At 40.6% G+C, this 17,634-nt stretch overlaps 1 protein-coding gene across 1 annotated transcript; it reads right to left on the reverse strand.

The window, feature by feature from the left end:
- Positions 1-369: 369 nt before the first annotated feature.
- On the reverse strand, positions 370-16,585 carry CBLIF (cobalamin binding intrinsic factor). The gene is made up of 9 exons (XM_508453.7): positions 16,461-16,585; positions 14,962-15,138; positions 14,111-14,224; positions 13,526-13,666; positions 12,218-12,399; positions 8,246-8,423; positions 6,880-7,081; positions 2,787-2,905; positions 370-641 (listed from the first exon to the last, which is right to left on the reverse strand). The coding sequence occupies exons 1-9, from the start codon at positions 16,537-16,539 to the stop codon at positions 580-582; spliced, it is 1,254 nt and encodes a 417-aa protein (XP_508453.3). The 5' UTR covers positions 16,540-16,585; the 3' UTR covers positions 370-579.
- Positions 16,586-17,634: the final 1,049 nt, after the last annotated feature.

A 17,634-nucleotide genomic window follows, 5' to 3' on the forward strand; every position in this document is an offset into this window, starting at 1 on the left:
TAGTAACTACATATTAAATGATCTAAATATATATTTTAAATATGAGTTTAACAAAAAAATTGGAAATGGAAGGAGAGAGTTAAGACATAACATCAATTACCAAGTTTTGAACAATCTGGGAGTTTTATATGTTGAAATGTTTGGCCATTTCATGTATACATGTATGTACATATGTGGGCATATTTACGTTAGGCAATTTGAAAAGGAGTGCTTGGTATGATAAGAAAATATGAAATTTAAAAAATATATCATTTGTAGAAATAGGGAGTGTGCTATTTAATTAATCAAGAAATCAGAATGATATCCAAAAACAGCTACTCTCCCTTTTCCCCTCAGCTTAGGTTTAAACGATGATTGGCAGTCATTGTGTTGAGAAGATGAAAATTTTATTTTCATGAGTCATAGATGTTGAGACTCCAGTGAACTTTGCATTTTTATTCTATATAGTGGTTTTCCATGTTTTTACCAGGAATATGGTAGCATCACAGGCATTCATTTTTTGCATAGATTTAAAATGAAGTGGAAAAAATTTCACCCATCCTTTGGAGGTGTTTGATAGAAGCTGAACCCACCTCTTCCTTAGTACTGTGTGAAATTGGCTGTGATGTGCTCGTGGTTGAAGGGTATGTAGTCAGCAACCCCTGGAAATAAGCAGAGAATAACATGAGGTGACTGTGGTGCATGTAACCACCTCCATCCCCCAAGGGATGCAGTGAGCTAGATGCAGTGAACCCATTAGATGTTTTTAAAGGAGTAAAATCATCCTAGAGAGAAATAAGCAGTTTGATTATGAAGAGAACATGAAACTGAGATTTAGGGAGTTCTTGTTTCCAGTCTCTGGTCACCACTTCATGGAGTAAGTCTTTGGGTATACCCTTTAAGATGCGCAAGTCTCTTTTTCCTCACATACAAGATTTTATTAATAATATTTACTCTGAAGAGTTATTTTCAGAATTAGGAATAATGACCGCTGGGTACCTAATACAGTACCTGACACAGAATAATTGTGCAATAAGTGGTGGTTATTGTTAAAATGGCTTATTTAGGCCAAAATTAGGGCATTCAAGGGAGAACCTCCTGTTCATTTTTGAAGATTTTGTAAGACATAAGAAAGAGCAGTGGGTTGAGAATTTTTGTCTTTCAGAACAGGAAAGATAGATGATGGCAATATCTGCTACCTTTCAGGTAGCTGGCAACAGAAAGAATGACAGTTTCAGGCCCAGATATTTTTGTTTCTCAGAGGCCTTTACCATTCTTTCTCCCAGGGAAGAAAAGTAATTTGTAGACATGAGAATATGCCTGATTTAAGTTCCTGGGGCAATTACTTTCTTTTTTTTTTTTTTTTTTTTTTTTTTTTGAGACGGAGTCTCGCTCTGTCACCCAAGCTGGAGTGCAGTGGTGCAATCTCGGCTCACTGCAAGCTTCGCCTCCTGGGTTCACGCCGTTCTCCTGCCTCAGCCTCCCGAGTAGCTGGGACTACAGGCACCCGCCACCACGCCTGACTAATTTTTTTGTATTTTTAGTAGAGACGGGGTTTCACCATGTTAGCCAGGATGGTCTTGATCTCCTGACCTCCTGATCCGCCCGCCTCGGCCTCCCAAAGTGAATTACTTTCTTTTTTTTAAAAAAATTCTGGGTGTTTAAAAAATTTTTAATTTTTGTGGGTACATAGTAGGTGTGTATGTTTATGGGGTATATGGGATATTTTGATAGAGACATTTCTTGGGATGAAGGTGATGGGAAAACTAATAATAATAATGATGATTAATATTTTTGAATACATGCCATGCAAAAAACATTGTACTTAATCATTCTAAGTATATTATTTCCAATCCTTACAATAACCCAATAAATGATTAATGCAATTTCCATTTTAAAGCTGTGGAAACTGGCTCACAGATTTACTACTAATATAATGCAGCTATTAAATAAGAGAAAGAGCTTCTAACCAAGTCATCTGTGACTCCAAGATCTTTATTATATGCTTTGCTACAACTCCACAAATTCTGACTGGCAAGATTTTGCTAAATACATGATAGACTCTAAGAAAAACATCTCCTCCACTGTAATATTGGATAATGAAGCATCTTTACCAACCTATAGCCTTGGCTGTACTGTGACTTTATTTGCCTTTACATGTCTCTGCATGGTGACAGTTAACATCAGGTTAACTAGGTAACATCATGCTTAGACTAAAACCATACAGCAATGCTCTTTAAATTGGGGAATATTTTAATATGTGTGCAAAAGCTTTAACAAATGTTAAGGTTTTGCTGAAGTCTGAGTTTTATTCTTCCCACTTTCTCCTAATTTTTTCAGGGGAAACATGCACCAACATCCATATGCAGGCATTCCTCTCTCTGGAGATTTTTTTAAAAGAGAAGGTGAAGCATAAATTTTGAGTGAAACTTTTGTACAAAGCACATTTGTCCTAGAGTTTGGAAACCTGGGTTTGATTATCCACTTTTACATTCTAGATGCATGCCTTGTACAAGACCCTTTAATGTCTCTTAAGACTTACTTTCCTTCTCTGTGAAAAAGTATTATCGCTGCCTACAGAATTAATCTCTTTCTCTATGTAATGATTATATATATATATATATATATACAAAATATATGTGTGTACACATATATAAGCAATCACTGTTTATAGAATTATTGTATATACACATATGATCTCATAATTATTAATTAAGTGAAGGAATGAATAAATTAAATGAAAAAATAATTAAGGAATGTAGCCTTCAGACTATGGAAGATAACGCCTATGTCTTTTCTTCCCTCACCTTCATTCAAAGGTGTTACACCACTAAGAAACTGCCAGTATGTCTTGTGATTAACATTTTCAGCGATATTGTTGATAGAAGAGACGACAAGGCCCCAAGATGTCATTGTGGTTTCAAATCTAAAAAAAAAGTTTATATATGATTAACATCTCACTTTAGGTCAGGGAATAAGCGGTAAGATGAAGGGATAGAGACAGTCAATTAATTAATTAGTTAATTAATTTTTTAGAGACAAGTTGTGACTTTGTTACCCAGGCTTGTGGTGAGATCCTAGCTTATGGCAGCCTCGAAATCCTGGGCTCAAGCAATCCAACCGCCAGGATAGAGACACTTTAAATGCTTCAGATAAATGCTTCAGATATTTTAAATGATATTCTCTTTTGAGCATGATTTTATCTGATAAAATGATCAGATAAAATCAAATGAGAAAATGCTTTAACCAGTTTACTATTGATGGGCATTTAGGTTGATTCCATGTCTTTGCTATTGTGAATCGTGCTGCAGTGGACATGGATGGAGGCCATTATCCTTAGCAAACTAACACAGGAACAGAAAACCAAATACTGCATGTTCTTACTTATAAGTGGGAGCAAAATGATGAGAACACATGAATACACAGAGGGGAACAACACACACAGGGGCCTATCAGAGGGTACAGGTTGGGAGGAGGGACAGGATCAGGAGAAATAACTAATGGGTAGTAGAATTAATACCTGGGTGATGAAATAATCTGTACAACAAACCCCCATGACACAGTTTACCTATGTAACAAACATGCAAATGTACCCCAAACTTAAAATAAAAGTTAAGTTTAAAAAAAAGAGAAAATGGGCCAGGTGTGGCAGCTCATGCCTGCAATCCCAGCACTTTGGGAGGCTGAAGAGGGCAGATTGCTTGAGCCCAGGAGTTCGAGACCAGCCTTGGCAATATAGTGAAACCCCGTCTCTAACAAAAATACAAAAATTAGCCAGTCTCATAACCTGATCTCAAAATAAATAAATAAATAAATAAATTTTAAAAAAGCAAACATGCAAATGACTAATGAATATGAAATTACTTCACTTAGAACGAAATGAAATGAAAATGAATGGATTTTGAAAACACCTATTAATAATCAAATTTAAAAAATGTAAATTCCCCCAAATGGGTAAATGATTATATGAGTGATGGAATGAATATCCAAGATTAAATATTTGGAAGCCGTGAAAATATTTGTCAATAATTTTCAGTAACACAGGAAACTACTTATGCAATAACGTTAAGTGAAAATATGAGATACAAATTTTACATGAAATATCTGTCTGTCCCATGTATATGATGGATCACACCTATTTGTAATATGCATAGAAAAAAACCTACAAAAGTTATAAAAAATATTAACAATTGTGATATTGTGTGTGGACTATAGATGATTTTTCTTCTTTATGCTTTTTTCCTCAAAATTTCTGCTCTATGTATTTAATACATTTATAATCAGAAAAAGAAAAATTAGGCAAAATTAAAGCTAACTTCAGAGAAGTAAAGTACGGTATATTCAGAGGGTTTTAAAATTAAATATTTTTGGGCCAGACGCAGTGGCTCACGCCAGTAATCCCAGCACTTTGGGAGGATGAGGTGGGTGGATCACCTGAGGTCCGGAGTTCAAGACCAGCTTGGCCAACATGCTGAAACCCCATCTCTACTGAAAATACAAAAATTAGCAGGGCGTGGTGGTGGGTGCCTATAATCCCAGCTACTCAGGAGGCTGAGGTAGGAGAATCACTTGACCCCGGGAGGTGGGGGTTGCAGTGAGCTGAGATCGCGCCATTGCATTCCAGCCTGGGTGACAAGAGCAAAACTCTGTCTCAAAAAAAAAAAAAAAAAATTAAATAGTTTTGAAGTGCAATTTTTATCCTGACCTGTCTATGGAAGTTAGGGAAGTTATGGAGTCGTGCAGTAAGCAGCAGACACAATGTGCTCAACAGAACTGGGTGGAATAGATACCCACGTGGTATCACTCAGTTGTCAATTCCTTAGCCTTTGTCAGTATTCCTTCTTGATATCTTCCTGAAGAATTTGGATCATCTTTTCTTTGAAAAAGCAAAGATGCTTTTTTCCTTTCCATGACTTGGCATTTTTCTTCCTCTCCTCCTATAGCTTAGACTTCTCCATGTTTCTTTACTGCTTCCTCTTTTTGCAAACTATAAACATGCCCTAAAAGTTAATTTTCTCCTCTGTAATTTATTTCTGTATTTTCCCCTACCTTGAGAGGGGCATGGAAAGAACATGAGCATCAGATTCAGTCCAACCTGGGTTCCGCTCTCAACTCTATTAGTTACATGTTATGTGATCTTAGGAATATTACTAACTTCCTTGGGCCTAAGGGTTCTATCTGTAAAATGAGAATAACTAAATATGTCTTATGATTTTATTGGGTGCATGTATCTGCTACCTACTGCATGGGTTCTTGACTTAGGTCATCACCTCTAAGAGATGACTGTCCAATTTATTTTTTGCATGTCCTGACCTCTTTTCCTAGTACTTCCTCTATGCTTCCACCTGCCTTTCTGTTTCTTTCTTTCTTTCTTTCTTTCTTTCTTTCTTTCTTTCTTTCTTTCTTCCTTCCTTCCTTCCTTCCTTCCTTCCTTCCTTCCTTCCTTCCTCTTTCTTTCTCTTTCTTTCTTTCTCTCTCTCTCTCAATTCCTTCCTTCCTTCCTTTTTTTTTGTTTTTGTTTTTTTTTTTTTGAGACAGAGTCTCACTCTGTCTCCCAGGCTGGAGTGCAGTGGCATGATCTTGGCTCACTGCAACCTCCACCTCCCAGGCTCAAGCAATCTTCCCGTCTCAACCTCCTGGGTAGCTGGGACCACAGGCACGCACCACCACGCCTGGCTAATTTTTGTATTTTTAGTAGAGATGAGGTTTCGCCATGTTGGCCAGGCTGGTCTCGAACTCCTACCCTCAAGTGATCCACCCGCCTCAGCTTCCAAAGTGCTGTAATTACAGGCATGAGCCACTGTTCCTGGACTATACCGCCAAAAGCCTTCTAATGTTCCTATTTCAAATGCCTACCATTAAACATATCTAAGGAATTTAATCCTTTTCTTTGAAAGATATTCTTTCTTCTTGACCCTTTAATCAATAGTTTTGAAGCTTCTTTCTCTTGACCTCTATGTCCCATCAGTCACAGAGCCTTGGTGTGGGTCCGTGTATCCTAGAGGAAGTCATCGTCACTTCACACCTCCATTATTGGAGTCATGTCCTATGTTTTAGCCTTGTCTCCCATTCTCACGACCTAAGCAACATTTTACCAAGTGGATTTTCTTACTCAAAAACTTGCAAAATGAAGTTCAGTCTCCTGAACCTGGTATTTCAAGACTTTTACACTGTCACCCAACCTGGTGTGTCCACCTGGCCTATTCATTGGCCCCAAATTCCTTGCTCAGTCTTATCGCAAATGCTTTGTTCTGGCCATTTCTTTTCCTTTTTTTTTTTTTTTTTTTTTTGAGATGGAGTTTTGCTCTTGTTGCCCAGGCTGGAGTGCAATGGCATGATCTCAGCTCACCGCAACCTCCATCTCCCAGGTTCAAGTGATTCTCCTGCCTCAGCCTCCCGAGTAGATGGGATTACAGGCATGTGCCACCACGCCTGGCTAACTTTGTGTTTTTAGTAGAGACGGGGTTTCACCATGTTGGTGAAACTCCTTAAGATGATCCGCATGCCTCAGCCTCCCAAAGTGCTGGGATTACAGGCATGAGCCACTACGCCCGGCCTGTTCTGGCCATTTCTTTTTCTGGATTTACCTCTTCCCACATCTTCCTAAATAGTACCTATTCTTTGTGTTTCAAAGCTACAAAGTCTCTTTTGCCTGTTCTACTCTGCAATGGACTTTCGAATCGCCCCTGAATTTTTGTTTTTAAAACTTCATCATATATTGACTTGTATGATTTAAGTTTTCATGAGAGCCTTACCTATTTATTAGATTGTAAGCTGCTCAAGGGCTGTTAAATAAAAATCTGTTATCAAAAGGAAAAAAATTAGGAAAACAGGATGGATAAAAAATGGGAATTCAGATCAGGCCTTGAGAGAATGATGAATGACATTTGTAATACTCACTTGAACATAGGATTTTTGCGCTGTGCTTCCTCTAGGACAACAAGTAACACTGACCCACTTTTCACACTAACATTGATGGTCTCGTTGAAGAGCAGCTCAACCCCCCTCAGCTGGTTATTTATGGTGTATATGACAGTGATGTTAGATGCGGAGGTGGGGCCAGGGCCAGGGTTGCTGGGTAGAGTTGGTTGTACCTCATGATCTGTGAAGGGCAAAGAGGCCACATTTGTCAAAGATTATGGGGTTTGTATCATAGGTGCAAAATCTCTGTTATTGGCAACTCACCCCAGAAGACATTTTGAGAAAGTAGTGAGTTTCATACCATTTAACAAAGTACTTGGACAACTAGCATAGAATTCCGGCAAAAACTCCATGGCCACCTTGTTAAGGTTGGGACATCACTGGGAAGCAGCCTAAGGGGTTGAGTGAATGTGGTAGTTTTTGGTAGGAGTGGGATCAGTTTGCTTGATTTTGGGCTCCACATTCTGCATTGAGATAGATGAGAAACTTATTAATTGCTTCTTGTCTTAGGAAGTTCATGCAATGCAAGAGGAATGATGCTTTGTGTTAGCATTTTATTAAAAAAAAAGAGTTTGAGGAATCCATACCAAACGCTAGTAATCTCTGGAGTAATAAGTTTTTATGCAAGACCTCCACTTTCCAAATGCATATTTCTGTAATGTTTGAATTTTTAGTTTCTTTCAATTATATGCATAATTGGATAAAATAAAGATATTTTTAATTAAAAAGTGGCATGCTAGGTTTCCACTCCATCTCATTGATATATTGCGTGCATCGAGCTTTCATATTTAGATCTTTAAGGCTCGATTTAAATATGAATTCTGTTCTTCTCTGAAGCCTCCCAAACAAAATCAACAACTGGTCACTATTTTTCTTTTTGGCATTTGCACTGTGTGTGGCTTTAACTTCTATTTAATACTTGCTCGATTGTCCCAAATATTGTAGTTTTTGTTTACACATCTGTCTTCTGACTTTGCGAAAGGCAGATATGATAAGATATGCATAGTGTTTGATGGTACATTTGTGAAATGAATGAATGAAGCTATATGTTGTTTGATAGCTGGGACCATGGAGCTTCTTCTACCTCTAGTATCCCACAAAATGCTTTGCACATAGTAGGAGCTAGGTAAATATATGCTGAATGAAGTAGATATGGGGCTGAGTTCTGAGTGCAGGAAGGTATGTCTGTGTGCTAGCACACACTCTTAAGGACTGGGAGTCAGATGTACTCTGCCCACATGGGAATAATGGACATTACAAGCCTATATGCCACTTAACATTGATCCACATGTCATTTCTGGCATAAGTTGCTGCTTTATGACATAAGGAGAGGTGGATGTCTTACCAGGACTACAAGTGACCTGGGGCACATCTAGGTATGTCTTGCCTTTCAGGGAAGGGAGGATTTGAGCAATGGACATGGGGTTGTGGAATTTCCCCTGCTTAATCTCATTGAGTATCATATCCATAGTCTTCTTGCAGTTCCATTCCTTTTTAGGTGGCTCAGGTGTTACAGAGAGAGCCTGGGAAGGAAGACAGAAAGAGAGAGAAAGAGTAATTAGGCATAGCTGAGAGTTGGCTCTTACATGTCTTAAGAGATAAACTTGATCACTAATCATTGTGATCACGTAGTCACCCAGAATGCAAAGCCAATGCTATGTAAGGTTTGGAACACATTTGTCTTCAATGCTATGTCCCCACCACTTAGCACAGTGTCTGTCAGACAGCAGACACAGAACTGTGCAATGATCAGATCCAGGGAACACTATTAGGCAGTCATATTTACGAACGACTCTTGAATGTAGAATGAGGGTGAGAGCTGGGCTCCAGAGGGAGCTTTAGCCTAGGACAGTCTAGCCACATAAACGGAGTAGACCCCTTGTTTCATGTTGCCATGTGCCCTCTTTGATGGACTTTTCCTTCACTTTGTGCTTGTGTCAGGACTCTCAGAGGCTCCACAACCCTGGCCCAGGATGGACTCATGACCTGGGCTGGGCTGATGGTGGTCACCATCCCCTTGATGACAGTGATTGGTGGACACATGTACTAATCAGAATCATTCCCTGACATACAGACATTGGGACACCCAAAGATTTTTTTTTTCCTGCTAAGGTTATTCAACTGGGACCATGCAAGTAAACAGTAAGCTGCTAGTGACCATCTTTCTCAGCCACTTTGAAGAAGCCCTGCAGCAGGAAAGAATGAGGAAAATCAGGGCTGGACAATGAAAAAAGAGTGGCTCCTGATATCATGATTTGAGCCCTTTATTCTGGTTATTCCTGAAACCACCTAATTCAGCCCTAGACTTCCCAGTGTATGTGAATAGTAAATCCTCATTTTTTTCTTGAGCTAAAAGGATTTGGGTTTCTGTTACTCGCAAAATGAGTCTTGAGTAATACACCAAGCCATTCAGCCATTCACCTATTTTGCTGTGTTATCTATCGCATGAATAAAATAGAAATAATAACTTCTGTCTATTGTTGGGGGAGTCATTTGCGGTTCCAAGGGGCTAATGTATAAAAGCATTTCGTGATGTGTGATGTGTGATGTGGAAGCTGTCATTACCACCTCCCTTCCTTTACAGTGCGATTATGGCCACCAGAGCATGTTAATAGGCTGAGATTGTTAATGACTGGTTCACCTGAAGCTTGGAATAGGAAATGGGAGAAGAGAGAGAGAGGAGTCAGAAATGGCTGTCTCAGCTAGGGTCAGTATGCACAACTGGGCAGTTGTGACAGGGACAACCATCACTGAACCTCAGCATCTATGAAGCATGGCTCTGGACAGAGGCCACTTTACAAGGCAGTTGGTTTAAGGGCCATCAGGTGGGTGCTCCTCAGCAACAATATCTTGTCCACTTGTCATATGCACCTCCCAAATTTCACTAAGCAAGGTATATTCATTGGGATTACACATCACCAATGCCAACACTCTAGAGAGGATAACACATTAAGTGGTTAGACGTCATTAATAACTTTCCATCAAGAAGTTTATCAGTTCTCTTTTCTTTTCTTTCTTTCTTTTTTTTTTTTTTTTTTTGAGATGGAGTCTCGCTGTGACGCCCAGGCTGGAGTGCATTGGTGCAATCTTGGCTCACTGCAACCTCCGTCTCCTGGGTTCAAGTGATTCTCCTGCCTCAGCCTCCTGAGCAGCTGGGATTATAGGTGCCTGCCAGCACACCAGGCTAATTTTTGTATTTTTAGTAGAGATGGGGTTTCACCATATTGGCCAGGCTGGTCTTGAACTCCTGACCCCAAGTGATCCGCCCGCCTCGTCCTCCCAAAGTGCTGGGATTACAGGTGTGAGCCATCACGCCTGGCCTATCAGATCCCTTTTCAAGATAAGCGCCTATCAGAGGAAACTTGAAAGCAATAGGATATTCATGGAAGAAAGATGAGAAGTTCTGGAACAGAGGAAATGCCTCATGAGCGTCTTTGGGTAGGGAAGAGTGTGGCCTGGGCCACTGGAAGTGTACTGACATCTTGGAAGAAGGTGAACAAAGGCTGAAAAGGAACTTTACTAGCATCACTGCTCTGCTGAGACAGATCTTGAAGAATTGTTAAGCATTACATTATGCATGCATTTTTTTGCATACCACATTTTATTTAACCTAATTGCAACCTTATTATTATGGGGAAAATAAAATCTGGGGAAATTCAATATTTGTCTGAGATGGTGGCAGGTCTGGGAGTCAAACCTAAATTGTGATAGTTCCAGAGCCCTTTGATTTTCTATATCAGAATATTTTAGATTAGGAAAATATTATATATTAGACACCTATTGATTCCAGATTTCAGGATGCCTAAATAAGTTCCAGATAGAGGCAGTAAAAAGGGTAGGGAGAGATTATGTATTCTGACAAGAAATCCACATGGCCTGTGGTATTTGGATGTAGACAAGGTCCTGCCTTTTGATAGGAAAAGCTTTAATTCCCAGGTACAGCTTATCAAAGTGTACTTGGCAGGTGATAAAATCCAAACAGAATTCACAAACCAAGTTAGCAAAAGTAAACACTTCACTGTCTGGTGATAAATTGAAGTAAGGTTATTTTTAGAGAGTCACACATAAAAAAAAAAAATCCCCAAACCATCTTTTATATCTCTTCCAGACTGCCTTTTTCTTTCCAAAAACTTCTAGACCAGAGCACTGGGAATGCTCTTGTAAAATTCAGCCATGGAAAAAACAGGGTTTTGTTCTATGACAAAGTCTCCTTGACTGTGACATAGAAGTGAACTCTATTTTTATTAGTCACTTCTATATGTGGTCCATTGAAGTGGAAATTTTTTTTTTTTTTTTTGCTCTTATGTTTAACATGAACCAATTCTTAGGCTGCTTATATCCTTTTCTAATTTTTAATGTATGAAATCTCAATACTAGTCTCCATTGTTTTCCCCAGGAGACAATTTCTTTCTAATAGTCCGCAACTATGTTAGGTTTAGGGCTGGCATCACCATTCCATGATTCTCCCTTTAGTGGGCTTTCTGAGTTGAAGAGTCCCTGGTCCTATTAATCCCCATAGGACATTTTGAGACACTGGAGCTCAAACTTCTTAGTTGGGATTAGAGGATTCAGCCACAGATGGTTGCTAGTTTCTGATTCTAGTTGGTTATTTCTGCCCACTACCATTGGTGCATCTGTCTTCTATGGAGGCTGCTGCCCTAATCAACTAGGGTAGGGTGGGTTGTTGGATTTGGAACTATGAATACCAAACACATCTTACAGAATCCAAGCCTGGGAATGCATGCTGTGAAAGCACAGAATTGAATATGGACTTGGCTGACAGATAGATCTGCTTTACCGTTTACTATGGGTTTTTGTGAGGCTGGGTCAACTTTAGGTTATTTTCCTTAATCATTTTGAGTATAAACTTGCTATTTTTAGATCAAGGTAAAACACTGAAAAAGAACACTTGGCTGGTAAGATTGCATCAGAAAATTGTATATTTTTAGAGGGCCTGCTTTAATATTCTTATTATTTATACATCAAAATTGTATAGTCTGTAACTATTACAAATAAACTGATCATTATTAATAATAAATTAATATATTTCTTGATTTATTTGTTTCATTTTTTTTCCCAAGGAAGAGAAACGAGTTCATATAGATTTGTTTTCACACTTTACATAGGAGGTAGGGAGGAATTAACACTTACCTGCATTTTACCAGTAGAGAAACTGAGGCCCAGGCACCACAAAGAATATATCTCAGGTCATACTAGCTGGACTTTCACAGAGATGTTAGTAGAAGCCTGGCCTCTTGATTCTGCAATCCAGGCTTATTGGCAGGAACCCAACCAAGAGCATCCAGCACGTGTTTACCTGCATGGCGAGGCCAGTACTGTAGATGTCTCCAATGATGCCATTATCTTTGATCTTCATGCTGATTTTCTCCACAATATCCTTTAGTACCTGACCAAACAGGGATCTGTAACCTTCCTCTGAACCTACAGGGATCTTGTTGTACATACAGGTCAGAGCCAAGGTTGCCATTGCTCCTGTGTCTGTGAATGACAGAGGGTATAAGATCACCATAGTCACCATCACAGCAATATGAACAGCTAACATTTATTGTGTGCTTATTATATTCTGGCTCCATGATTTTATTTGCTCCTCAGAACAACCTGTGAAATAGTACCTGTAATCATCTCCATTTAAGAGACAAAAAATGGAGGCTCAGAAAAATTAAGTAAGCAACAAAGCAGCAGGGCCAAATCTCCATTTGAAAGTTGCATAACTTCATTAAGGGTGCTAGTGTTACTGACAACCAGAAGTAAATAAGTCCAAATTTTTGGAGGCAGAGATGCCCCAGAAATGTGTGAGGTCCCAGATGTGAAAGGGAGACCAGTCTGTTCTTAACCCCCAGGGAGGATCCTAGAGCAGTGGTTCACCTGTTTGTCTGACAGAAACTGAAACAAGAGAGGTTGCTGATGGGGCATGCGTAAGGGAGTGAAAACCTGAGATAATACTATTGCTTAGAGAGTTGGCAGAGGAGAAAAGGTGATCATGAATGCGGGCTGTGACAGTGGCCCCCACAGAGAAGGATCATTATCCATAGAAGGGGACAGAAGGAGGACATGATGTTGTAGAGGGAAAAGCTTCTATTCACAAGCAGCCATATGCTTGCAGAACAAAGACGCAAGGTGGTCCCCGAGTTGCCATGAAGGGAAATATCACGAGTTAGGGTTCCCAGAGTAGCTGTTTAATGGAGAGAGGATATTTGGATGTAATGAGGAGAAGCATCGAAAAGAATGGAGTGTGGGAGCATCAGTAGTGATTAAAGAGAGGATGCAGAGGAGAACTGAAGCAAGACATTCATATTTAATTTGGGAAGAACTTCTGACTTGAATGACATTACTATTGTTCCCAGCGGAGATTCTGTAGCTGCCAGACATATCAAGTATTATCAATTGTCCTTGTTTCTACATAATACTACCCCCTCTTCCTTCACTTACTCCTCAATTCACCTGCCCAACAAACATCTGGTAAATATCTCCCATCCACAGGCACGTTCACATCCTTAGCTCCTCCTCCATGGGATGCTCTCCTTTGTCACTTCCCTGCCAGCTCCACCATTCAGTTCACGATGCCTCTGATGTTCCCAGCTCGGGGTAGTGGTGACCTACTCACCTACATTGAAGGGAGAGGAGTTGGCCAGCAGGGTCTTGGCAAAGCGGACGGCTATCGGCAAGGTCGCCTCAGAGTTCTTCTGGCACAGTGCCAAGATCGCTAGACTGGGCCCATAGAAGGCTGATGCTTCAGCGTTGGGGCCTCCGAAGGGGATAGAGAACCTTCATCAGACTCACAGTCACCACGATGAGGATATTTGCAAAGAAGGAAAAGCCAAGCCTTTGAAAAGGAAATTGCTAGAAAACCTGCCCCCGAAGAGAGACACAGCATAGGCAAAGAGCAACTTCAGTGTTTTTCAAAAGAATGTCATCAGGCATCTGCAAAGAATAAAAGGGATGACTCTGTGTCTTTAGACAGGTGATGGCTGGACAAGCTTGTGTCCTTGGGATCATGACCTTTTCTAGTTCATTTTGGATTGGAAATGAATCTTTCTGGTCTGGATTATCAGAAGGACCAGAGTGAAGGATACGTTGTCTCTTCCCTAACTTTCCTTTCTCTCCACCCCCACCCTTTTCCTTTCTGGGTTTAAAATTCTTAGGAAAAACCATGTGCCTGACTCTTTTCTCCCTTCCAGTCAGGTCTTACTGGAAGGTGCCCAGTTCTCCATTTGTCTTTGTAGAATGGATACTTTATCCCCAGGGTCTCGGCAGGAGGAGGTGAGGGCCATGATGGTGAGGCCGAGCTGCCCAATGGTTAGATCTGCAGAGAAGAGAACACAACAGTTAGAGAGAGACATCCTCAGGGGACAGCTCTCCAGGAGCCAGTGATGAGTTCTCTGCTTTTTATCTAGAGCATTTTGACTTTTTAATAATATGAGCAGTTCTTTGATCTGTCTTTCCAAAGAAAAAAATATGGAAGAATACGTAAGGGAATATTTAATCTAGTGGCCTCTGTGTAACTTGATGACTCTAGTATTTGGTATTTGAGAATCCCTGGTATTTGATTAGAAAAGCAGCAAAATACTCACATAGATTTATATACAGACATTTACAGTTGCAAAATAATTTAAACTTTATCTAACTTGAGCCTGCAGGCAGCTCCTGGGAGATAGGCAGAACAGAGATTTTATTATTATTATCATTGCTATTAGTAGTAGTAGGGTTATTGTTATTACAATCATCTGCAAGGTGAGGCTGAGCAGTATCCAGTGACTTGTCTCAGATCCCAGAGTTATGATGTGGCAGAGCCAGAACCAGAAGGCTGCTCTTTCGACGTCTAGTCCAGAGCTCTCCCTGCTTTACTGACCTCCTCCATGAATGCTCTGACTTCACACATGTTTCTTTCCAGGTACCTTCCAGGTATGTAAGGAAAGGTGTTTGGGTAGTTTATTTACAGTCAGAGGCAGCACTGGGGTGGGAAGGACGCTGAGTTGGAATCTGGAGGTGGTATGTGATGTGTGAGATTCAGGGAGAGTGCGAGCGGCTCAGATGTCTCACCGTTGGTGTCGCTGGACATGAGCTGGTAAGTCAGGAGCTTCTGGGCCTTCAAGTTGTAGGCTCCGGCCAGATTCATGGCAATCAGGATGCTGGGGTTTGGGTAGGCTGATGAAGTCACCGAGTTCTCCATGAGTACTTGTATTCCATTGACCAAGGGCTCCTGTATTGAGGGAACGGCTGAGAAGAGGAAAGCCATTTACTCACCTTCTAACCCTCATTTCTTCTCAAAAACATTATCCCCGTGTCTTTGATGCTTTTTCTTTCTTTTTTTTTTTTTTTTTTGAGACAGTGTTACTCTTGTTGCCCAGGCTAGAGTGCAATGGCACGATCTCGGCTCACTGCAACCTCTGCCTCCCAGGTTCAAGTGATTCTCCTGCCTCAGCTTCCTGAGTAGCTGGGATTACAGGTGTGCACCACCACGCCAGGCTAATTTTTGTATTTTTAGTAGAGATGGGGTTTCACCATGTTGGCCAGGGTAGTCTCGAATTTCTGACCTCAGGTAATCCACCCTTCTTGGCCTCCCAAAGTGCTGGGATTACAGGCGTGAGCCACCTCGCCTGGCCATCTTTGATGCCTTTTAGGAGAACACTTGATTAGCATTAGTGTCCTAAGTCACTAAAGAGAAATGGAGAAAATGGTGAGATTTTACTTTTGAGGACAATTAGTTTCTACATCTTCTCAGATAATCCATATCCTTAAGAAAGTGATTTTTAAATTTAGTAACTTCAAGCAATATGGCTCATGACATTTCTCATAGTTTCTATCACTTTCCTGGAAATCACTGATTTCCTTGCATTCATTTTTTTCCTTACTCTTTCATGAAGAGTATTAAAGATTTGGGATATAATTTATCCTCAGTGAGTACCAAAATCTCTCACTAGTATGTAGTGGTGTCTGGTCACAATAGCCACTGATTGTCTGTCTTTGTACCATCAACCATTATTCCTGCAGTAGTACTTCCATCTCTATTATTTTTATTTATTGATTTTTTGAGACAGGGTGCTGCTGTGTCATCTAGGCTGGAGTGCAGTGGTGTGATTATAGCTCACTGCAGCCTCGACCTCCTGGGCTCAAGCGATTCTCCTACCTCAGCTTTCTGAGTAGCTGGGACCACAGGTGCATGCCACTGCGCCCAGCTAATTTTTTATTTTTATTTATTTTTTTTTTTGTAGAGTTGGAGTCTCACCATGTTGCCCAGGCTGGTCTTGAACTCTTGGGCTCAAGCAATCCTCCTGCTTCAGTCTCCCAGAGTGCTGGGATTACAGGTGTGAGCCACTGCACCTGGCCCCATCTCTCTTAATAAAAAACGTATAGACTTGGCTCTCAAAGAACTTATGCTATTAAGTCAGGAAGGATGAACAGCACACAATCACACTCAGACTTACCCATTTTGGAATTCCTATAGTGATTGCTATTTTCAACCACTCAGTGTCAGAGGTCACAGCCCCTTCCCCAGGGCAACTGCTTCCCTGACCTCCTTGGAAAAACATCATACTCACAGCATGAACTCCGGGTCTGGGTACTAGTCCCAGCTGTAGCCCAGAGAAGGCTCAGGAGGTAGAGGGCAAACCAGGCCATCTCACTCTCTCGTCTATGTCTCTCATCCACAGGTACCGCGATTTGCAAGTGGAATATTTCTTTACCTTCTCTTATATGTGCTTCCCTTTGTTAAATAATCTGTCCCCAACCCAGCCTCTCCTAACTGCCCCTGTGCTGACCTCTCCTTTCCTGATACAAGTAAGTAAATTTTCATTTGCTTATCTAAGTTTACCGACTATAGACCCTCCAAGGTGTCTGAAGGTGACTTCTAGGTTGCACAGTCAAATGAGAAACCTGGGGCTGGGTATGCAGTGAAGGCAATGTTGAGAAAATGTCCTTTACCAAAGGCCTGGGTCAGACATCGGGAAGTTTGGATAATGTGCTAGTATCAACAAGACTTCTTCTAGCCCTTATTGTATCCAATCAGTTACCAGGCTGCTTTTTAGTAACTACTTCACTGGGATTTAGGCCATTCATAGGCATCAGCTCATTTTATGATCCTAGACACCTGCTTTACAACATGTCCTTTTAGGCTCTCAGGCAGGGATCTGCCAGGTGACATCTGGCTTTGTGAAATTAATGATGTCTACCTGGACCTGGATTCTAGCCTAGACTCTTTGAAGTTGTTTGACTTTAGGCAAGAAATGGACCTCGGTTTCCCAGAAATGGTTTTGTTTGATTTCTCTTTCCTTATCTGGAGATAAAAGCCATCTCAAACACCCAAAGCTTTCAGATATTATCTTTTAAAGTAAGTAATTAGAAAATGTGAGATCCATTAAGAACACATGTTTCAGATGTGTAGCTACATTATAATGCAAATTATACTTCTTTATAAGGGAGAACTGAAAATGGTATCTTGAAATTATAAAGAAAGGAGCTTTTTTTTTTTTTTCCTGCATGTAAAGTAGCTCATTTTAAGGGGATATTCTCCAGTGGCGCCCATCTTAGCATAAAAGTCAAAGCCCTTTTCATGACCTATAAGACCTTAGAAGATCTGGCTCCCGGTTTCCTTTCTGACCTCAGCTCCAGGCGTTTTCCCCTTTGCTCACACTGCTCCCATCACACAGAACTTCTTGTGCCCCTTGAACACATCAGCTACCTTTGCACATGATGTCCCCTCAGCCCAGGACCCTC

The sequence above is a fragment of the Pan troglodytes genome, chromosome 9, assembly GCF_028858775.2.
Source record: "Pan troglodytes isolate AG18354 chromosome 9, NHGRI_mPanTro3-v2.0_pri, whole genome shotgun sequence".
Taxonomy (NCBI): domain Eukaryota; kingdom Metazoa; phylum Chordata; class Mammalia; order Primates; family Hominidae; genus Pan; species Pan troglodytes.

What these genes read in the sequence shown, in the direction of transcription:
- CBLIF (XM_508453.7), bottom strand. Translation starts at nt 16,539, where the DNA reads ATGGCCTGGTTTGCCCTCTACCTCCTGAGCCTTCTCTGGGCTACAGCT. An exon ending in GGAGAACTGGGCACCTTCCA is followed by an intron (nt 13,667 to 14,110) that starts GTAAGACCTGAC and finishes TCCCCTTCGGAG; the next exon opens with GCCCCAACGCTGAAGCATCA. An exon ending in CTCCTCTCCCTTCAATGTAG is followed by an intron (nt 12,400 to 13,525) that starts GTGAGTAGGTCA and finishes TGTCATTCACAG; the next exon opens with ACACAGGAGCAATGGCAACC.